At 39.6% G+C, this 24,319-nt stretch overlaps 1 protein-coding gene across 3 annotated transcripts; it reads left to right on the top strand.

Annotated features, from left to right (window-relative positions):
- The first annotated feature begins 116 nt into the window (after nucleotides 1-116).
- LOC113067217 (retinoblastoma-like 2 (p130)) lies at nucleotides 117-22,988 on the top strand. 3 transcript variants are annotated; one of them, XM_026239540.1, is made up of 22 exons: nucleotides 117-254; nucleotides 1,301-1,431; nucleotides 2,583-2,783; nucleotides 3,012-3,076; nucleotides 7,994-8,122; nucleotides 8,248-8,408; nucleotides 9,102-9,166; nucleotides 9,264-9,435; nucleotides 9,528-9,691; nucleotides 14,779-14,891; nucleotides 15,026-15,129; nucleotides 15,271-15,408; nucleotides 15,488-15,652; nucleotides 15,807-15,897; nucleotides 16,020-16,250; nucleotides 20,075-20,331; nucleotides 20,547-20,723; nucleotides 20,930-21,001; nucleotides 21,077-21,179; nucleotides 21,810-22,024; nucleotides 22,206-22,388; nucleotides 22,472-22,988. In XM_026239540.1, the coding sequence occupies exons 1-22, from the start codon at nucleotides 117-119 to the stop codon at nucleotides 22,643-22,645; spliced, it is 3,249 nt and encodes a 1,082-aa protein (XP_026095325.1). In that variant the 3' UTR covers nucleotides 22,646-22,988. The 3 variants fall into 3 exon arrangements, with proteins under 3 accessions (XP_026095325.1, XP_026095326.1, XP_026095327.1); XM_026239541.1 differs by having other exon boundaries at nucleotides 22,224-22,388; nucleotides 22,472-22,645; XM_026239542.1 differs by lacking the exons at nucleotides 117-254; nucleotides 1,301-1,431; nucleotides 2,583-2,783; nucleotides 3,012-3,076 and adding an exon at nucleotides 6,620-7,195.
- Nucleotides 22,989-24,319: the final 1,331 nt, after the last annotated feature.

Below are 24,319 nucleotides of genomic sequence, written 5' to 3'. Positions count from 1 at the left end.
TTCATTCTTATTTCACCCCCGTTAATTTAATAGCGGTTTGCTTTTCTTGTATCGCAAACAAAGAAACAAATCACTCGTATATTTCTACATCTACGCGCTCACGAAAAACCCCAAAAATGAGCGAGGAAGAAGATACGTTGGTGAAAACTAGACATGCATTTGAAGATCTGTGTCGAGCTCTGAATATGGATGAGGAGTCGAGTAACGAGGCATGGAGGAGTTATGAAAATATCAGCAAAAATTACACTCTGGAGGTAAAGCGAGCTCATAATATAGGCTACAGGCCCAGTGCACGCATCTATAAACGCAAATATGCATGCATTCAGTAGTATTCGTTTCGAATGGACATGTTAACATCTTATTTCTATATTTTGTGTACAAATAATGCGCTTTAATGTGTCAAAGAATGTTTAAATATGTGTATGTGCACATTCCGCATTCGACCTGAGTGCATAATGCGCGTGAGAGGCTGAGTTACGTGTGACATCATCAGCGGCTTTATCTGAATGGACACCTTTACAGCCAAACGATCTTAATAATGTACAGAAACACTAAAGGACAAGCTGTGCTTATACGTAAAAGTGCATCTGCACCACTTATGCCATGTATGTCACCTTATTGAACTTGTGCAGAAAGAAAATAATATATATAAACATTACAGCATTGATACTGTATGGTGCAGTTACAGTAAATGGTAAAAGCACGATTTCTGTCAAATACCATGTTACAGAATTATTATCATCCGTGCTACTTTTAAGAATCCAGTTCTGTTTTCATGGTACATATCCAACATTGTCAACCAACCCAGGTAGCACACATACATCTCCAAGATACATCTGTCTATTAAAGATCGCTTCATCTGGAAAGCATTTGCTGTGTAGAAACACTTGATAGATGTCTGTAAGATGTTTAACATGCATTCTGAATCATAAAGACATCTAATAAACGTCTGTTTGACATCTGATAAGATATAGACGTACTATATTGCAGGTGAGCATATACTGTAAAAAATATGTCTTGCAGGTGTAAATGCAGACATCAAATAGACGTTTCCATGATTTACGTCTGTTATCAGGGAAGAAAGATATTTTGGTTGTCTCAAAAACCTTCCTGCAACTTTCTGAGAATATTATTTTATGTTTGGGCCTTAAAAGAACACTCTTGCAACCAAATAAGACTAAATGCTATTGTTAGAGGAACCACCTGTCTGTTTTAGCATGGTGATATGAGGGCAATGGTGTTTGGTTAGCGTAGGCTAATTGTAGCTAAAGCTGTTTTATCTGGTGTCTGTGTGTCTCAGGGCAGTGAACTGCACTGGTTGGCGTGTGCTCTGTATGTGGCGTGTCGCTCATCGGTGCCCACTATAGGTAAAGGCACAGCCGAGGGCAACTATGTGTCTCTGACCCGGATCCTGCGCTCTTCACAACAGAGGTCAGTCACAGAACGAGATATATTGTTGTTAATATAGATAGAGTTAAAGAGGTATAAAAGACACGGTTCAGTAATTGTTGCACACACACACACACACACAGAGAGAGAGAGAGACATGTTTTGATGTTCCCAGGACAACTTAAAGATCAGCTGGGGATTTAAAGAGCTGCATTTCTGTTTGTAATGTGCTTGCAGCTTCTTGTTTGTAAGCCACAGAGAAGTTGTGTAATGTTACTATTAAATAATCAACATAAGAGAATATAAAGTAATTTTTATATATTAGTCTTAATAATAATATCCATACAGTACATGGCTGATGCCTAAATACCAGAAGTACATGATATGTTAAAACATGCATAGCTCTTATATCAACCCCAAATCAAAAGTAATATTTTGCTTCAATAAATTAAGCATGCTGTGATGAATTTATGGTCTTCCTAAAAAAAAAGGAATTCATCTTGTTTATGCTAAATATGATTTTAGTCACACTTTATTTTTTAAGAGTCGTTGGTATAGTGTAATTACACAAATACGTCCTCAGAAAAATAATGTAACATCATGTACAGGTTTGAGTTTAGGGTTAGGTTTTAATTGCTGGCGATTATGCATCAAATATTGATTGATGGATTTTCTTGATCAGGTTAACCTTAAATTTGAATATATATTTGAACTGAAATCGTAAAATATTGCTAACAGTCCGTTTATATACTCCTTAACGATAGGTTATTGTAGATAAAATATTGAGTTGGGGTGGGGGTGACAAGAATTTTATGTTGTGATAAATATTTTTTTAGTTGCATTGTGTTTGGTTAGTAACACAGTCGATGTTTTGCAGACATTAGAAAAATAATATAATATTTTTTTCTATATAAATTGAATTTTTTGCACTAAAGAAAAAAATATACACTGCAAAAACTGGATTTCATTGATTATTTCTGTGATATTAATATGCTGAGAAATATGTTAAAATGTGATTTTTGTTGTTAGAAAGTGATATAACAACCATAAATGGACATGAAACGTGCCCTGAAATGTAGAATGACTCATGTGTGTCAGGGACACATTAACATGAAGTTTTCCGAAATAGCTTGAGGGGTATTGTAATATACTGTGCTGGACTGAGCTTTAAATAAGGTGATTTTACATTTCAGCCTGATTGAGTTTTTCAGTAAGATAAAGAAATGGCAGGACATGGCCAGCCTGCCCAAGGACTTCCAGCAGAGCACTGAGAAACTAGAGAGGAACTTCACCGTCACCTCCGTCATCTTTAAGAAATACGTGCCCTTGTTCAAAGACATCTTCAAGGCGCCCACAGATGAATTACCCAGAACGCACCGGGGCAGGAAACAGAGGTACTTCAACCTGACCTGTCCACTTCATGTGTTGTGAAGCACATGGTCATATGATAAATAATATCAGGACAGGTCACTGGAGATCCATATAGACCTGATTTGTGTTTGACTGAGAATTAAAATGTGACACGTTGCATAAAAAATAGTGTTTGATGGAAACAAACGGCTGTAGCCGGTAATGAGTGTTTGTGAGAAGCCTGTGCTGACAGATCTTTCCTCTGTCCTCAGACGACATCCCTGCACCGTCACTGAGGTCTTCAACTTCTGCTGGATCCTGTTCATACATGCTAAAGGTGAAGAGCTCTTTAACATGCCATACATTTACAGGGTCCTCCTCGTACACTGTAACATTAATTACAGCTTCAGACTGGTGAAAACATGCATGTCTTTATATACTGTAACTCAGAATTACAATGTGGAAGTTCAGAATTGAATGAAGGTTAACCTTCTCTCATTTGTTGTGATGCCGAAACGTCTGGGGTCGATAAGAAATTTTCATATTTTTGAAAAGAAGTCTCTTAAACTTACCAATGTTGAATTTGTTTGATGCAGTAAAACAGTAATATAGTCATATGTGTGTGTGTGTGTGTGTGTGTGTGTGTGTGTGTGTGTGTGTGTGTGTGTGTGTGTGTGTGTGTGTGTGTGTGTCTGTTCGTGAACTTTCAACAACAACAAAAAAGCATTTACATATATATTTACATACAGATACAGTACAGACCAAAAGTTTGGAAACATTACTATTTTTAATGTTTTTGAAAGAAGTTTCTTCTGCTCATCAAGCCTGCATTTATTTGATCAAAAATACAGAAAAACATGTAATATTGTGAAATATTATTACAATTTAAAATAATTGTTTTTAAATGTATTATACTTTAAATTATCATTTATTTCTGTGATGCAAAGCCGAATTTTTAGGATCATTATCACATGATCCTTTAGAAATCATTTGAATATGATGATTGATTATCAAAGTTGGAAACAGTTCTGCTGCTTAATATTTTTTATCCTAATACTTTAGGATACTCTGATGAATAAAAAGTAAAAAAAAAAAAAAAAAGAAGCTATGTTTTTAAAATATAAATATTTTGTAATAACAATACACACTACAGGCGCCTGTACCATGATGGTAGCTGAACAAATTCAGAGTTACAGGATTAGTTTTGAGTTGACAAAACCAAACCTCTCCAATCCGGCTCTGTTGGTACCATGATTTGATTTTTTGATACCAAGTTTGATTTACTTCTCGCGAGAGACCCAGCGAGAATCAAAACTAAAGGTTAAAGGTTTTGCTAAAGGTTAAGAGACTGAAGAATATGACAAATTTAACCAGGACAAATAAAATAAATAATCTTTCTCTATCAGTGAAGTCACAAGTGAAACTTGTTAACTTAGTTCATACATTTGAAAATTTATAGTGGTAGAGACTAGAACATGTAAGGTCAGATTTTTTTATTTTTTAAAATAGTGCAATCTTTTGATACTACAGCTTATTTATAGCACATGATCGGTATACATTTATATTTATTTAAAATAAACGATTTATAATAACTGTTTAACGAAAATTGCTTGTGTGTAAAAGATAAATAATAATAATAATAATATGAACCACAATAATTATATAAATCATAAAATGACCAAAAAACTTTCAAAGACTTCAATTTTTTTTATTTTTTATTATTATTATTATTTTTTTAGCATTAGTGACATTTAATTTAGAGCAAGATAAACTAGAGTGACTTTGTGTCAGACATGTGTCACTTTTCTCACATCTGATTGGTCCAGCTTCAGTTTGAGATCTCTAACCCAGAACATAACCTGCCCTGGAGCAGATTAGCCGTGGAGTGTAAGTTACTATGGCAATAAATGCAGCTAAAAGCCAAGTCACTTACATGGCAAACTAAACTGAAACTTACCTGGCTAACCAGCTAATCCAGCTTCATGGTACAGGCCCCTGGTCAGTAATTTGGGGTCAGTCGTTTTTCTTTCTTTTTTTTAATAAAATCAATACTTTTATTCAGCAAGGATGTGTTAAATTGAAAAAAAGTGATAGGAAAGAAAATATATTATTAGAATTATTTTATTTTGAATAAATGCAGTTCTTTTTAACCTTTTATTGATCAAATATATTAGACAGCAGAACTGTTTCCAACACTCATAATAATCAGAATATTAGAATGATTTCTAAATGATCATGTGATCGACTGATGTTACATGTGACACTGAAGGCTGGAGGAATGATGCTGAAAATTCAGCTGTGCATCACAGGAATACATTATTTTTTTAAAGTATATTCAAATAGAAAACTATTATTTTAAATTGCAATAATATTTCACAATATTACTGTTTATTTCTGTATTTTTGATCAAATAAATGCAGGCTTGATGAGCAGAAGAAACTTCTTTCAAAAACATTATAAATAGTAATGTTTCCAAACTTTTGGTCTGTACTGTATCTCTCTCTCTCTCTCTCTCTCTCTCTCTCTCTCTCTCTCTCTCTCTCTCTCTCTCTCTCTCTCTCTCTCTCTCTATATATATATATATATATATATATATATTGACCCCACACTTTTGAACAGTCAGCTACATACAACAAACTATAAAAGAGCAGCAGTATTAGTACTGTTTGTTATCTCTGATGTAGGTAGAGATTGCTACTGTACCTTTAAGAGTTCTATATGCAGATGACCTCCAGTGACTGTAGCCCTCACATACAGACACAGTTTATACTGAATACACAATTGATGTGTAAACGGACATAGTAATGGCATCATCATAAAGCCTTTCAAGTGCTTTTTTTTTTGTCGTTTCGGTAAATATTTTGGGTATCATGTTTACATAGTACATCACATATATATTTCATGAGAACAAGAAAAAAATCTATTTTATTTCTACTTGATAGGTGCTTAACATGGCGTAGTCCTCACAGCAGCTTTTTGCAGTTTCATAGATTCAGCGTTTATCTGCTGGACGTTTTTATGGGTCTTTTTATGGGCTAAATAATGTTGGGCTGACGTTAGAGAGGAGCTGCTGTAATGAGAGAGGAGGAGGTGCAGGGCTTCATGGGATTGTTCCTCCTGTAGTGTCCCTCAAGAGTCTGACAGAAGGACAGGCCGTCATTGGCTGAGAGCGCAGAGAGCTTGATCATGTGACCTGTGCTCATTATGTGGGCCTGTGCAGGCATGTTTGATCCGGTCAGGGGCCAGCAGGGACAGAGCACATCAACACAAGCCCATCACTTCGTTTAATGCTGTGGCTGAACTTGGCTTGTTGAGTGATTGAGCTGCAAGATCAGACATGCTGCAATAAGATCTCATTTATATTGAGAAATATAAAACTAGGAGATTCAGTTCCACTCATGTGCGGTATACTGAACCGAAATGTAATGTAAATACATTGTATGTAATTATACATTATAAATTATTATTATTATTATCAGGAGATATAAGAAATGTCATTTTGATGATTAAATTCTATCATTAATATATATATATTTTTTTAATTGTTGTTATTATAATTATTCTTTTTTCATTATTGAAACAAAATGTATCACATCTTGAAACTTGACCTGAATATGGTCTTAAACGTTTTCCTGAGATTCACCTGATTTGTAATATTTACACTTATTTTTATATACCGTAAATATTTTTTTGTAAATATAAATATTTCTGATTAATTTTCCTTCCCTTCATCTTGAGAAACAAATAACAGTTTTATCTGGATACATTTACTCAGATCCTGTTTCTCAGCCGCAGTTTCTTTTTTTTTTTTTCTTTTTTTAAATAATCTTCTGAGCAATTCATGAATGATTCATTTGTAAATCTTTATGAACTTTGGCATTATTGATGCCATATAATAACAATGTTCATGTGGCTCAGTGATAGAGCATTGCATTGACAACACAAGGTTGTGGGTTTGATTCCCAGGGAACGCGTGTTAGGTAAAAAATGTTAGCCTGAATACAGTGTTAGTCGCTTTGGATAAAAGCATCTGCTAAATGCATCATTTTAATTGAATATAATTCTGCACATCATGCAATTAGCAATGCATGAAGCTCAAACCTAAATTGAGCAGACATTCCTTTTTATACGAGAAAATATAAAAATATTTAAGAAGCAAATTGTGAAAGTCAAGCCTAAAAAGCAGAGAGCAGCAGAGCAAGAGGACACCGGCTGAGTGCATTATTTCCTCGTGTGCTGCGTGCGTCACTTAACATAGCAACAGCCCAGATGACAAGTCAGGACTTGTCTGTGTTTGAGGAAAGCTCAGCGGGCCACTGGGGCAGATCTGTGTCCCTCTATATCCCATCCTGGAGGAAAATCCCTCATTCTGCAGAACTCAATGCAGGGAAAAGAGCCTGCCGCTGTTTAAAGATCAAAAGTCATGTTATTTGAGGAATGAAGTGAGAAACTGCATGTAAGTACCAAGTGCAGCAAACTTAATTCAGCTTAACTTGATATTGTGTTTTATTGTGCACTGGAAATCTGATGTATAGTGTAATGTGAAAACTGTATGTTTTCTGGCCTGCGTGTAGCATGCATTCAGGTGAGTGACAGTTAGATTATTATCTTGGAAAGTAATCTAGAAAATAAAAACATGTATTTTATGTTTGTTTGTAATATATAAGTCAAGTAGTTTCCAGTTAAGCTCAAAATCACTGCTGGTTTCATTCGTCACACTTTAAATGGAAGGGATTTAATTGAATGCATTGCATTGTGGGATACAGTATTCAGTGCAATTTTCCACTGTAACCTAAATTTGTTATCTGGTTGAGATTGATTTGAGATTTGTTATTACTGTATATCGCTTTATAGGCTTAATGCTGTGCAATGTACAGGCTGGTACTGTAACTCTTGAAATGAATTAAACAGGAAATGATAAATCCAGGCATTGTGGCCTAACAGCACATGTTCATTTTTTGCAGACTTTTCCTGTTGTTGCAGTAAAGTTGGCCACCTGTCTGCTTGATATATGTTTTTAGACTGATCGGCTGTGTTTTCCTGCCCAGGATTATTGCGCTCGGCTCTTTTCCGTAACACATTTGAAAGATTGTTTAGTTTAGTTTCACATTCATAGCAAAGTATAAAGGTTCCAACCATAACCAGTCAATTGTCATAAGAGACCCTGGAAGAACCACCACTAAACCCTCATTTATTATTATTATTTACATTTTTTTATCACATGATTTTAATTTTTTTCTCCTCTGTCCTGTAGGAAACTTTCCAATGATCAGTGATGATCTGGTGAACTCGTATCATCTGCTCCTATGTGCTCTGGATCTGGTTTACTGCAACGCTCTCCTTTGCTCTAGTCGTAAAGATCTGCTCAACCCATCTTTTAAAGGTCCCACACAGCATTCATTCTTCTTAAAAACCAAAATGAGACATTTCTTATGGGATCAGATGTCCAGACAGAAGGAGATCACAGAAGGTCAAACAAACATTGGTTTGTGCTCGTTTTGTGTGCAGGGCTGCCTGAGGACTTCAACAGTAAAGATTATAAGCCCGGCCCGGGTTCATTATGTTTCATAGAGAAGCTGTGTGAGCTTCATGATGGGCTGGTGCTGGAGGCCAAAGGAGCAAAGGAGCATTTCTGGAAACCCTTCATCAAGAAACTCTTTGAGCGCAAGGTACTGGAAATACACTAGATATTCAGTATGATTGATACTTTTGGGCTTTTTGCTCACCAAGGCTGCATCTGTCAAAATTGCAATAAAAAACAATATATAAAAGCATTATAATATAGTTTAAATTTTAATATCTCTAAAATGTATTTTATCCATATCTCCAGTTTTCATTGTCACATGATCCTTCAGAAATCATTATAATATGCTGATTTCTTAAATCAGTTCACCCACATATAATGTTATTTGAGTGTATCCAAATACACTACCATTATATTAAATATAATGTTACAAAAGATTTCTGTTTAAAAAATTGCTGTTCATTGAACTTTATATTCATCAAAAAAAAAATGTTTCCATAACAAAAGGGATGTTTTAACCACTGAACACAAATCATTTTTATCATTTTTACTGTATTGTTGTATTGGTTGGCATAATAGACTTCTTTTAAAAACCTTAATCTTAATTATTTAGAAATTGACTCTTCCAACAATTCAGAGTTTTCATTAGATATTCTGAATATTTAGTGTTAAACATGTTAAATGTGTTGCAAATTATATTTCATGTTTTCTTTAAACTGGCTTTAAAAAGTACTGTGATATTTTTAGGACTGTAACATTTATTATTATTATTATTATTTCTTTATTTAAATAGTTTGGCAAAGTATATGCAACATTTCCTACCTTTTCTCTTTCACAGGTTTTGAAAGGGAAAGAGGACACGCTGACAGGGTTTTTAGAGCCGGTGAATTTTGGTGACAGTCTGTGAGTGTCTCTTTTCAGTTCAACACTTACTCCACATGAAGCTGCTCAAACGTTTCTCCTGTAGTTCACAATATCCTCGATCTCTCCGTTTCTTCAGTGCTTCGCTGAACCGTGTGTATGAGGAACACGTGTTATCATCTGGTTCTCTGGATGAGAGGATATTTCTGGGAGAAGCGGCCAGAGAAGACATTGGCACCCCAGGACCTTGTTTGTGTGAAGGGACAGAGAACCAGGAACGACTGACCAACCTCCTCCAGAACTCAATGACGGTATGTATGCCCAACAAACATAAATACACATAAAAATGATTCTCAACAATGAGCAATGATGTTATCAGTAAACATGTGTGTTTGTTTCACAGGCATCTGCTCTGAAAGTGTCCACTCCTTTGACTGGAAGGAGGTACGTGCCAGAGAGCAGCGTGGGTACTCCCGTTTCCACAGCGATCCAGAGCGTGGGCCGTCTGCACACTCTGCTGACAGGATTCAAATACAGACCCAGCATGAGACTCAGAGACATATTCAGGTGAGGGCATATTACCTTTTGTTATGCGAAACACTGTGAGATAGTTAGTCACTATCTGCTACATATACCCAAATACAAGAAGCAGACTATCTGCAATCACAGTTTGATGTAATCAGATAGAATTTTGTTGTATTGATTCCACTGTCCTTTGATTCCAACAAGCTTTACATTCCAGGTATTTCAGTAAACTGTGATTCCAAAGAGTCCAGTAAAACTGTTCTTCCAGATTCCAGTAATATTTTAATTCCAGGGAGTCCAGGAAAACTGTTCTTCCAGAATCAATTAACATTTTGATTCCAGAGAGTCGAGTAAAAATGTGATTCCAGAGAGTCCAGTAAAACTGTTCTTCCATAGTCCAATAATATTTTGATTCCAGAGAGTCCAGTAAAACTGTGATTCCAGAGTCAAGTGAAACTGTAATTCCAGTGAGTCCAGTAAAACTGTTCTTCCAGAGTCCAGTAATACTTTGATTCCCGAGAGTCCAGTAAAACTGTGATTCCAGAGAGTCCAGTGTAACTGTGATTCCAGAGAGTCCAGTAGAACTGTGATTCCAGAGAGTCCAGTAGAACTGTGATTCCAGAGAGTCCAGTAGAACTGTGATTCCAGAGAGTCCAGTAAAACTGTGATTCCAGAGAGTCCAGTAAAACTGTGATTCCAGAGAGTCCAGTAAAACTGTGATTCCAGAGAGTCCAGTAGAACTGTGATTCCAGAGAGTCCAGTAAAACTGTGATTCCAGAGAGTCCAGTAAAACTGTGATTCCAGAGAGTCCAGTAAAACTGTGATTCCAGAGAGTCCAGTAAAACTGTGATTCCAGAGAGTCCAGTAAAACTGTGATTCCAGAGAGTCCAGTAAAACTGTGATTCCAGAGAGTCCAGTAGAACTGTGATTCCAGAGAGTCCAGTGTAACTGTGATTCCAGAGAGTCCAGTAAAACTGTGATTCCAGAGAGTCCAGTAAAACTGTGATTCCAGAGAGTCCAGTAGAACTGTGATTCCAGAGAGTCCAGTAAAACTGTGATTCCAGAGAGTCCAGTAAAACTGTGATTCCAGAGAGTCCAGTAGAACTGTGATTCCAGAGAGTCAAGTGAAACTGTAATTCCAGTGAGTCCAGTGAAACTGTGATTCCAGAGTCCAGTAATATTTTGATTCCCCTCAGGTGACACAGCCATAACATCCACAGCTCTGTAAGGGATGGAATATCGTACCCTCCATCTGTGAGAGGAGATCACTCCTAAAGGAAATCTCCCATGCAGTGTCGTCGAGGAGAGAAATCAGGTCCGAGAATCATACTCGGCCCAGCCAGAGTGGGGCTACTAGCAGAAGATGGACCCCATCCTAGCGCATTCTCTCCAGAACTCTGTACAGACAAAGCCTCGGCCACGTCTGTATCATAGCATCCAGCCCCAGAGTCAGAGAGAACCAAAAGGGACAGTGCAATGTAGGGCTGTCAATGAATATTCTAAATTCGAATATACATTTGAATAGTTAAAAAGTTGAAAATTAATATTCATATTCACCTGCGGTAGTAGAGGCATGGCTGTCTGCCTTGCGAGTGGGCTCGCTAGTGCGCCTGAGCGTTCAGGGACAGGTCACAGGAGTCGCACTGTCTAGCACAGGGTCAATGCTGAAAGTTGACGCGTCTTGCATGGAAGATTTTGCTATTCTAGGTATGATCAAATTGCCTGAGTTTTGAGAACGTAGCGAACGTAAAGGAGTATAATGTAAAAGGAGCTCAGTCAAATACTGAGGTGCTAAACCATTCAGGGATTTATAAGTAATAAGCAATATTTTAAAATCTATACGATGTTTGATAGGGAGCCAGTGCAGTGTTGACAGGACCGGGCTATGGTCATACTTCCTGGTTCTAGTAAGAACTCTTGCTGCTGCATTTTGGACTAGCTGTAGTTTGTTTATTAAGGGTGCAGAACAACTACCCAATTAAGCATTACAATAATCTAACCTTGAGGTCATAAATGCATGGATTAACATTTCTGCATTTGACATTAAATGACTATGACATCTCGCCCTTCCATTTGACTTATTACACATAAAATTCAGAGCATGGTCATGCTGGGGGTGTTTCCAAAGTGTCTTCAGATGCAGCTCGAGTTCCTGAATGGGAACTGTGATCCCAGAGAGTTCCATAAAAAAGTGATTCCAGAGTCCGGTAAAAACTGATTCCAGAGAGTCCAGTAAAACTGTGATTCCAGAGAGTCCAATCAAAAAGTGAGTCCAGAGAGTCTGGTAAAACTGTGATTCCAGAGTCAAGTGAAACTGTAATTCCAGTGAGTCCAGTAAAACTGTTCTTCCAGAGTCCAGTAATACTTTGATTCCAGAGAGTTCAGTAAAACTGTGATTCCCGAGAGTCCAGTAAAACTGTGATTCCAGAGAGTCCAGTGTAACTGTGATTCCAGAGAGTCCAGTAAAACTGTGATTCCAGAGAGTCCAGTAGAACTGTGATTCCAGAGAGTCAAGTGAAACTGTAATTCCAGTGAGTCCAGTAAAACTGTTCTTCCAGAGTCCAGTAATATTTTGATTCCAGAGAGTCCAGTAAAACTGTGATTCCAGAGAGTCCAGTAAAACTGTAATTCCAGAGAGTCCAGTAAAACTGTGATTCCAGAGAGTCCAGTAAAACTGTGATTCCAGAGAGTCCAGTAAAACTGTAATTCCAGAGAGTCCAGTAAAACTGTGATTCCAGAGAGTCCAGTAAAACTGTGATTCCAGAGAGTCCAGTAAAACTGTGATTCCAGAGAGTCCATTAGAACTGTGATTCCAGAGAGTCCAGTGTAACTGTGATTCCAGAGAGTCCCGTAAAACTGTGATTCCAGAGAGTCCCGTAAAACTGTGATTCCAGAGAGTCCAGTAAAACTGTGATTCCAGAGAGTCCAGTAAAACTGTGATTCCAGAGAGTCCATTAGAACTGTGATTCCAGAGAGTCCAGTGTAACTGTGATTCCAGAGAGTCCCGTAAAACTGTGATTCCAGAGAGTCCAGTAAAACTGTGATTCCAGAGAGTCCAGTAAAACTGTGATTCCAGTAAAATGTCTCCAGGTTACTTATGTAATCCGGATTCCCAGAGGTAACGAGACGCTGTGTCTGAAGACACTTTGAGAACACTCCCTGCGAGACCATGCTCTGAATCTTATGTGTAATCAGTCCAAAGGAAGGGCAAGACGTCATAGGCGGGAGACATAGCGACCAGGAAACTATAAAAGCATGTGATGTGGAACCAGCGTCATCTTCTAGGAATGAAGTGCTCGCAGGAATTCCGGTAGTATGGCCTTGAGATGCAGTGTCCCATTACCTCTGGGAACCAGGGTTACATACATAACCTGGAGATGTTCCCCTTCAGGACCTTGAGCTGTGTCTGAAGACACTTTGGGAACGATAATCCCCTCACCTCCAGACTTGCAAATCCCTGCCTAGTGTGGAAGAGCACAACTAAGATGGGAGTAAAGGGAGCTAGAAGTGGCTAAAGTAAGCTGAATCAGCTGTCCCAAAGGCCAACTTCTGGAGGAGTGAGCCTTGACCCCCAAAGGAGAGGGGAGATCAGAGGACTCAAGGCTATGGACTAGCATTCTAACCCACCACTTATTATAATTTATGATTCCAGTAAAACTGTTTCCAGAGGGTACAGTAAAAAATATGATTCCAGAGTCTGGTAAAACTGTGATTCCAAAGAGTCCAGTAAAACTGTGATTCCAGTAAAATGTCTCCAGGTTACTTATGTAATCCGGATTCCCAGAGGTAACGAGACGCTGTGTCTGAAGACACTTTGAGAACACTCCCTGCGAGACCATGCTCTGAATCTTATGTGTAATCAGTCCAAAGGAAGGGTAAGACGTCATAGGCGGGAGACATAGCGACCAGGAAACTAGAAAAGCATGTGATGTGGAACCAGCGTCATCTTCTAGGAATGAAGTGCTCGCAGGAATTCCGGTAGTATGGCCTTGAGATGCAGTGTCCCATTACCTCTGGGAACCAGGGTTACATACATAACCTGGAGATGTTCCCCTTCAGGACCTTGAGCTGTGTCTGAAGACACTTTGGGAACGATAATCCCCTCACCTCCAGACTTGCAAATCCCTGCCTAGTGTGGAAGAGCACAACTAAGATGGGAGTAAAGGGAGCTAGAAGTGGCTAAAGTAAGCTGAATCAGCTGTCCCAAAGGCCAACTTCTGGAGGAGTGAGCCTTGACCCCCAAAGGAGAGGGGAGATCAGAGGACTCAAGGCTATGGACTAGCATTCTAACCCACCACTTATTATAATTTATGATTCCAGTAAAACTGTTTCCAGAGGGTACAGTAAAAAATATGATTCCAGAGTCTGGTAAAACTGTGATTCCAAAGAGTCCAGTAAAACTGTGATTCCAGAGTCCAATATCATTGTGATTCCAGAGAGTCTGGGAAAACTGTGATTCCAATAACATTGTAATTCAAGAGAGTCCAATAAAAATGTGATTCCATAGTCCGGTGAAACTGTGATTCCAGAGACTCCAGTAAAACTGTGATTCAAGAGTCTAGTAATATTCTGATTCCAGAGAGTCCAGTAAAACGGTGATTCCAGAGAGTCCAGTAAAACTGTGATTCTAGAGAGTCCAATAAAACTGTGATTCAAGAGTCTAGTAATATTCTGATTCCAGAGAGTGTAGTAATAAATGTGTTATTATCCAGTAAAACTGTGATCCAGAGAGTCCAGTAAATCTGTGATTCCAGAGAGTCAAGCAAAACGGCAATTCCAATACATTGTTTGTCCAATAAATTGACATAATTCCAGATATTTCCATGAGAGCCCAGTAAATCTGACTCCAGAGAGTCTAGTAAAATGTTGATTCCAGAAAGTCGTTTGTCCAGTGATTCCAGATGATCAAGGAAACTGATTCCAGTGATTCCAAGGAATTGTGAACTCAGTAAAAAGTGATAATAGTGTTTAATGGAATCGTGATACAAATAAAATGTGATACTACTGTTTCCAGTAAAATGTGACACAAGTTATTCCTGTGAAATGTGATATTAAAAGTTGCAGTGAAATGGGATTCTAGTGATTGTGATTCCAGTGATCACTGGTATTTTCTGTTTAAAAAAAAACAGATCATGTGTAAGAGACCCCAGCGAGTCCATAGCAGCCAGACTGAAGGAGATGTCAGAGATTTTTCTTAAGAATTACGAGGGAACAGGAGAGGAAAACAAGAGTCTGGCAAGAGGTGTGAATCTTCATACTTCCTTATGTCATATTTTTCTCATTTTCTTTAATTTGTAGTTCATTTGTAGTTTCCCACAATTCAGACACTGATCATTTGTTGATTTATCAAATAATTTGGGCCATCCTTTTCCACAGATGTTGCAGTGAAGTATTTTTGCTTGGCTGAAGCACTTTATTACAAATCACTGGAAGTGATCATCAACCAGGAGAAGAAACGGCTTGGAGACATGGACCTGTCTGTAGGTGTCATCTTCATACAAATCTCACTATTTGCCCTAAATAAGCCATGAATAGAATGTTTACCCTACTGCAAAACTACTGAATATAAGCAGCACACTTTAGATAATTCTGTCTGCTGAATGTTATATCATGCTTCTCAGGGCATTCTAGAGCAGGATTTACTTCACCGATCACTGATCGTCTGCTGCCTGGAGATCATCATCTTCTCATATCGACCCCCGGGAGAGTTTCCCAGAGTCCTGCAAATCTTTGACCTTCCTGCTTATCATTTTTATAAGGTAACTGAATATAGAGAAAGACAATAACCTTGAAAATTGTATGCATTCATTTACAAGAGCCTCTCTATCTCACTCACAGGTGATTGAGTTGTTGGTACGGGCGGAGGAGGGTCTTTTCCGGGAGGTAGTCAAACATCTGAACCATGTTGAGGAGCAGGTATTAGAATCTTTGGCGTGGAAAGGAAATTCCCCACTTTGGGAGAGCATCCGAGAGGCCAAGAACTGCGTCCCTGCCTGCCAGGAGGTCAGAACAATATAACGGCTTATAACCACATAAACAAGATCAATGATGTTTGCTGTCCCTTGTGAAAAAAGAAGTACATTTTAGGATACTTTTTAAAATAGTAAATGAATAATGCACTTTTAAAGAATATACTTATGTGCAAAATGAATTGCAGGTAATGCCTCCTCAACACCTGGAAGACAGTTCAGGAAACAACACACACACTCCCAGCAAGAGTGGGTTCAGCAGTAATATCTCAGTAAAAGGTATTTTACTGAGAATTAAACAAGCACTGTGATTGAATACAATATATATTTTTTTTTTCGTATATTTATTGAAACAAACTCAATGTGCATATTTTAATATGTTGTTTCTTTTCTTCCTGTAGGAGTTTCTCCATCCCCTACATCTCTCCATGACCGTTACAACTCGCCTCCTACTGGTACGGCCTGTCGCCGCCTCTTCGTTGACGGAGATTCAACCTCTGAGCCTGCTCAACCTGTTAAAGTGGCACAGCCATCTCTGGTCAGCCCCATCCCAGCCGGACAGACTGTGGTCACCATGGCAACAGCAACAGTCACAGCAAACAATGGCCAGACGGTCACCATACCGGTCCAAGGTGCAAAATAATCTATTATCATCCTTTATCATCAGTACCTTTATGTGTCGGTTATTAAGTTTAAAAAATGCTACTGTGAGCACGTAAGATATGCTGCTACTCCATGAATAGACATACATAAATCCCTAAGCATATCTAGACAGGTGGTGCTGGGGGAGGTGGAGGGTTTCAGGGCTTAAAGCAAACACTGAATCAGACTAAAAGTTGAGCAAGCATTCTCATTGGTTGCAGAATGAGCAGAGGCCAATCAGCCGGTGCCATATAGAGTTCCCGACTGAACTAGTTATAACTTGCTAGTTATGACGCTGGCACCGATACAGGATGGCTGCCTCCGTGATGAGCTCCGCATATGTTTTTGAGTTTTTGTTAGTTTGTCCTGTCTTTAGTTATATTCCTGCCATCAGTTTCACCAGGGAAGAACTGCTGAACATTCGGCAGAACGCACCACAAGATGTTTTTCCGGATTTCAATTATTCAGATGTTTTACTGAACGTTGTTATCGGAGGAGCGGCGGCGCTGATCAAGCGCTTCAGGACGCGCAGACGGGGGAAGCGAGCGGGAGCGCTCGTCAGACTCAGGAAGCGCGGATTTCGAACGCCGTTGCCTAGCATCCATCTGGCAAATCTCCGCTCTCTACCCAACAAAACGGACGAACTCCTTCTGCTTTCTCGGACAAATAAGGATTTCACACACTCTGCTGCTCTGTGTTTCACGGAAACCTGGCTGAATGACACCATACCGGACAGCCGCGCTCCATTTGCCGGACTTTCAGCTGTTTAGAGCGGATCGCGAATCAGAATCCACTGGAAAATCGCGCGGCGGCAGGACATGCTTTTACATCAATGAACGGTGGTGTACAGATGTAACTGTGTTAAAGAAGACGTGCTGCTCAAATCTCGAAACACTCTTCATTAACTGCAAGCCATTCTATTCGCCGCGGGAGTTTCACTCGTTCATTCTGGTCAGTGTTTACATCCATCCTCAAGCGCATGTGAGCTCAGCTTTACAGAAACTCGCTGATCAGATCACAGAGACAGAACAACAACACCCGGACTCTGTTTTAATCATTCTCGGGGACTTTAATAAAGCCAATCTGTCCCGTGAACTGCCAAAATACAGACAGCATGTTACTTGTCCCACAAGAGACAGTAATATATTGGATCACTGTTACACCACAATAAAGGATGCATTTCACTCTGTTCAACGAGCAGCTTTGGGACGTTCTGATCACCTTCTGGTTCATCTTATACCGTCCTACAGGCAGAAACTAAAATCAGCTAAACCTGTATCAAGGACTGTAAAAAGATGGACTAATGAAGCAGAGCAGGATTTACAATCTTGTTTTGACCTCACTGATTGGAGTGTTTTTGAAGCTGCTGCCACTGATCTGGACGAACTCACAGAGACCGTAACCTCATATATCAGTTTCTGTGAGGATATGTGTATTCCTACAAAGACTCAAATAATTTACAATAATGACAAACCGTGGTTCACTGCAAAACTCAGACAGCTCCGTCAGGCCAAAGAAGATGCTTACGTGAAGGGGGACAATGTCTTGTATAAACAGGCTAAATACACATTGGAAAAGGAGATCAAAGTGGCAAAGAGGAATTATTCTGAAAAAATAAGGACTCAGTTCACTTCCAACGACTCCGCATCAGTGTGGAAAAGTCTAAAGAAGATCACCAATTACAAGACACCACCCCCCAGCACTGTAGAGAATCAACGACTGGCAGACGATCTGAACGAGTTTTACTGCAGGTTTGAAAGAACACCCATCACCTGCCCTGAACGCCTCCCCACACAACCATTCACACCCTTCACAACTCCTGCAACCAGCCCTGAATGCCTCTCCAAACTACCGTTCACACCATTAACAGCTCCTGCAACCCATACTGAACACCTCTCCAATCAAGCACTCTCACCATTCTCACCTCCTGCATCCCCCCTCTCCCCCACACCTGCAATTCAGATCAGCGAGGATGCGGTGCGCCAGGTCTTCCGGAAGCAGAAAAGGAAAAAAGCACCAGGCCCAGATTGTGTTACACCAGCCTGTCTGAAATCCTGTGCTGACCAGCTGGCCCCCATCTTCACACAGATCTTCAACAGATCGCTGGAGCTGTGCGAAGTCCCTTCATGCCTCAAACGTTCCACCATCATCCCCATCCCTAAGAAACCCCAAATTACAGGACTAAATGACTACAGGCCTGTGGCTCTAACGTCTGTAGTCATGAAGTCATTTGAAAAACTGGTGCTGGGCCACCTGAAGGACATCACTGGGCTCTTGCTGGATCCTCTTCAGTTTGCCTACAGAGCAAACAGGTTTGTGGACGATGCAGTAAACATTGGACTGCATTATGTTCTGCAACACCTAGACAGACCGGGGACTTATGTGAGGATCCTGTTTGTGGACTTCAGCTCGGCCTTCAACACGATCATCCCAAACCTCCTCCTGCCCAAACTAAATCAACTATCCGTGCCCACCTCCGTCTGTCAGTGGATCAACAGCTTCCTGACAGACAGGCAGCAGCTAGTGAGGCTGGGAAAATACACATCCAGCACCCGTACAATCAGCACCGGAGCTCCCCAGGGCTGTGTTCTCTCCCCTCTGCTCTTCTCCCTGTACACCAACGATTGCACATCTAAAGACCCCTCTGTCAAGCTCCTGAAGTTTGCAGATGACACCACACTCATCGGCCTCATTCAGGACGGTGACGAGTCTGCTTACAGACAGGAGGTAAAAGAGCTGGCTGTCTGGTGCAGTCTCAACAACCTGGAGCTTAACACGCTCAAAACAGTGGAGATGATCGTGGACTTCAGGAGAAACCCCCCTGCACTCCCCCCACTCACCATCATGAACAGCACTGTGACTGCAGTGGAGTCATTCAGGTTCCTGGGAACCACCATCTCTCAGGACCTGAAGTGGGACATTCACATTGACTCCATTGTGAAAAAGGCCCAGCAGAGGTTGTACTTCCTTCGCCAGCTGAGGAAGTTTAACCTGCCACAGGAGCTGCTGAAACAGTTCTACTCCACCATCATTGAATCCATCCTCTGCACTTCAGTAACTGTCTGGTTCAGCTCAGCTTCTAAATCTGACCTCAGAAGACTACAGAGGGTAGTCCGGACTGCTGAGCGAATCATTGGTACAACCCTGCCCTCTATTCAAGAACTGTACTTATCCAGAGTGAGAAAAAGGGCTGTCAAAATCACTTTGGACCCCTCACATCCAGCACACTCCCTCTTTGAACTGTTGCCATCTGGTCGACGCTACAGAGCACTGAGCACTAGAACGACCAGACACAGGACCAGTTTCTTCCCTCAGGCAATCCATCTTATGAACAGCTGACAATAACGGCGAACACACTACACTTTATATTTATATACACACACACTTTATTTATCTAACACACATACTTAGTATACACTTAAATTTTGCACACAATATATATGTACATACATAACTTAATTTTGTAATATACCTGCCTACAATTGTCATTTGTATATTGTCATTCACTATCTACCTATTTGTATTTTTTTATTCTTTTATTATGTGTTTTATGTTCTGTCGCTGTCATTCTGTTGTACTGCGGAGCTTCTGTCACGAAAACAAATTCCTCGTATGTGTAAACATACCTGGCAATAAAGCTCATTCTGATTCTGATTCTGATTCTGATAGATATATACTAGATAAATAAAATAATAATATTAAGTCGTATAATATACATTTTCTTAAATTGCACAAAAAAAGTTAATTTCCACACACATAACATGGTATCTTGCAATTAAAATTTCGATTCTTAACGTTTTTTAACTGTTTGCAGGGATAGCAAATGAAAGCGGTGGGATCACATTTATCCCGGTGCAAGTGAGCGTGACAGGTCAGAGTGGGGGGGCTCTGCCAACCCTCAGTGCCCAGGCTCTGACAGGTACCCTGACTGCCCAGCAGCTGACGGCAACACCCACAGGCACAGTCCAGAACAACCCCAGCCCTGCCAAACCAGACAGGAAGAGTCCTCAGCAGGGAACACCCACCAAACGAGCACAAAAGACTGGCTCCCTCTGCCTTTTCTTCCGCAAGGTACAGTGAGATCTGTTCTTCTGAATCCCTCCACCTCCCCCAGCACCACCTGTCTACATGTTAGAGGTGCCTATTTATGCAGCAGCAGCATATCTAACATGTTCCCAGTAGTGTGTCTATTGGCAGCAGCAATGTGTGTAGCAGATCTAGTCCACCAAAACCCCAAAATCAATAGATGTCATTCAACCCTAAATAATGCCCCTTTCCCCCATCAGGTGTATCACCTTGCTAGTGTGCGTCTCAGAGACTTGTGTGCTAAATTGGACATTAGCACAGATTTGCGCAGGAAAATCTGGACATGTTTTGAGTATTCACTAGTGCACTGCACTGACCTCATGATGGACCGACATCTGGACCAGCTCCTCATGTGTGCCATCTATGTCATGACTAAGGTATTTAAACAAACGTTATAGCCATTTATATTGGTGTTAAATATTGGTGTATCTATATGCAACTGGTCATTTTCATAAAGTGTAGATTAACGTATGTCAAAATTTTATTAATGCAATGCAATGATGTGTGAAATCTTGGTTGCGTGTTACAGTATTTCAAAAGAGCAGGAAAAATGGCTGCTTTAATGTTTTTGTTAATTGTTCAGGTGACGAAAGAGGACAAGTCCTTTCAGAACATCATGAAGTGCTACAGATCTCAACCTCAGGCCAGCAGCAGTGTGAGTGTAACTTCAGCGCATGTGTAAAACAATCACATGATAAACATATTAATAAAGATGACAATGGTATCTCAGGTATACAGGAGCGTGCTGATCTCTGGAAGAAAGAGATGCCACTCAGGAAACAGTGAAAACACCCACAGACAGTGCTCACCCACAGAGGGAGGACAAGAACAAGGTAAGACACACGTTACAGAGCTTTTGTCACTGGACTGTCTGCTGTCTTGGTAGTTTTTTAATTTACACACCCACAGAATCACATGATGCACCCACTAGAATCCGGTGAAGAGTAAATCCAGTGATAAAACAATGCTGACATAGTGCAAACAAACACCACTAACAACAGCCGTGCATTTCATTCTTAGTGAATGTTTTCCAGATGTTTTGTTCTGTGTTCGAGCCCTTGAACCCATATGATGCATTCTGGTCTGTTTTTGACCCAGAAGAGATAAGCTACATGAAATTTCTGAAGAATGCATTACTATTATATTATATTACTATAATATTAGAATTACAATTACAATTATACGATTTAATAGTCTTATAAATTTCATTTTTAATACATTTGGTTTCTTGCATCACAGTGGTATTTCTGTAGTTCATGTAAAATGAGAAATGTAAAAAAACATGTGAAACTTTTGCATATGCACTCATTATTGATGATATACAGCATGTTGTTAGTTGAAAAATTTTTTTTTGTTATGACTGTATTATTTAATTCCACCAGGTCCAAACCGCCCCAGGAATGCAGAAATCATTTGAAGGTTGTTGATTCATTTCAGTAACTCCCTGTTATTCTGCTTTACAGGCAGCGGTGAGAGCAGTCCCGTGTCCATGCGCTCCAGCAGCACTCTGCCCATTCCCCAGCCCAGCAGCACCCCATCCACCCCGACCCGGGCCCCTGGGGTCCCCCAAGAGCAGGAGGAGGAGAGGGGAGACCTCATCTGTTTCTACAACAACGTCTATATCAAACAGATCAAACCGTTCGCTCTGCGTTACTCCAGCAACTCGCCGAAAAACGGGGTAACTTTCTGTGTTACTGTGGTCTCAAGTCAAGTTACCTTTTTTTCTATAGCACTTCATAAAATACAAATTTTCAAAACGGCTTCACAGTGATAAACAAGAGACAAATTCAAATTCTGCTGTAAAGCAGCTGTCTAAAAGACATTGTGAGTTCAGTGTTGATTCAGATTTATATCTGCAGATGTATGTGGGTTTGCAGGCTGAAGCTCCGCCCCTCTGTCCGTATCCCTCTGTCCGCATTGGCTCTCCACGCCGGGTGCTCCTGTCCCACAATCACTCCATCTACATCTCTCCACACAAGACCGGCAGCCCAATTACTCCTCGAGACAAGATCTTCTACTACGTCAGCTCAAGCCCATCCAATGTAAAAAAACTTAATATATAAAAAAACATTTCCTTTTCAGATTCACTCTTTAGATTCATCAAAATTATCACTTTATCTCACAGCGGCTGCGAGAGATTAACAGCATGATCCGAACGGGCGAGACGCCCACCAAGAAGCGAAGTATCGCCCTGGAGGAAGAGCAGCAGTCTCCCGCCAAAAGGCTCTGCCAGGAGAATCAGACGGCTCTGCTCAGACGCCTGCAGGATGTGGCCAACGACCGAAGCTCCTCCCACTGATGTGGCCACAGCATCAACACCCGTAAAGATACAAGTCAGCCACAATACCGACGCTACGTTCCCAGTGTCAGTGTTTTGGACTGACAACTGTATTTACTCCTGTCCACACAACAGCTTACAATAGAGGATTGAATACTGTCCGTTTGAGTGTGCAACTCAAGTCAAGCCTGTATTCTATAGAGCATTGGTTCTGGAAGTAAAAAAAATTACACCAATTAAAGAGTCGCAGTGAAAAAATTGTCTCAAAGGAGCACTGGGCTCCACCCACTCCCATGAAGCACTGCAGATTTGTAATTGGGACTCTTAAAAAACTTAAATATTCCGATATATATATATATATATATATATATATATATATATATATATATATACATATTTATACGATCATATTCGATTCAAGATTTAAAAAAAAAATTAGATTTAAGTAACAAATAAAATTACTATCTTCATATAAACAAACCAATGTTTTGTCTGAGCTCTTTCCATTTAAAATGATAGGCAACCACTGCATTTTAATCATGATCCAAACAAAGATTTGATACATGCAAACATGAGCAGTTTTTAATCTAAATTAGACCGTATAATTTCAAAATTTAAAGCAAAACCAGAATGATTTAACATCAGTTTTATGAAACTAAACATAAAAAGTATCTGCGTGAAACAGAAACAGCAGATGAGCTGAATGAGACGCAGATTCACTCTCTGCCAGCAGTAATGCGTTTCCTTGGTTACCGCTGTAAACAAAGCAGCACTGCACTTATGAACTTTAATTTGCTTTATACAGAGGGAAGATTGAAATAAAAATACCATCTAAACTTTTCTAAAGACAGTGAGTTACCCTTAGACATACATTCATATAAACTCTACCCCTAATTGAATTGCTATTGTTTAACATCTAAACCGTCACATATTTTAAAAGATTTTTAACCGACTCGCTGGCAATCGTTACATCCCTAATATTTTATATATATATATATATATATATATATATATATATATATATATATATATATAATCAACAGCTTTAAATGAACAGTTTGTTTTTATTCAGTTCTTTTCATTCACAGTTCTCCTCATAGCTGGTTGATCTGATTCATGGCTCTTAATGCTTTAGTGAAGATATTTTTTTAATCGCTTTTGGAAAAAATGAGTGGAAAAAAATACTTCCAGAACCAGTGTTGCTGAAAAAGTGGGCAAGCCCTGTAAAGAAAGTATCAGTGTGATTAATTGTGATTTAACTACCGCACTGTGTGAACGTAACCGTATAAAGGACTGATAACCGTATTCTGCTGCTGTCTGAATGTGGCCATAGATTACTTTATGAGATTCTTTTACCCAAAAAAAACATGCATTTATATTTGAAGGAATCTAAAAAATACTCCAAATCCACTATTATGCTGTTGTTACTTGCGTAAAATAAAAGAAATGTTTGTTTTTCCAATCAATTTTGGAATATGGCACGCCGCCCTGCACATGACAGAAAAGAGTAAGAACCGTGTCCACAAATTAAGACTGTTTTCCCACTTCTTATTTATTTGTGACCATGTGTACCAGTTTGTTCCCTCAGTTTTGGTAAATCTTGGTCATGTTGCACTTATTTTTTTCATGTCAGAAAATTCTGGGAAGGTTTGGAACGACACAAGTTTTTTTTCGGTTAAACTTCATTTAGTGGCC

This window comes from Carassius auratus, chromosome 50, assembly GCF_003368295.1.
Source record: "Carassius auratus strain Wakin chromosome 50, ASM336829v1, whole genome shotgun sequence".
Lineage (NCBI taxonomy): Eukaryota > Metazoa > Chordata > Actinopteri > Cypriniformes > Cyprinidae > Carassius > Carassius auratus.
This window is presented reverse-complemented; position numbering and strand designations above follow the sequence as displayed.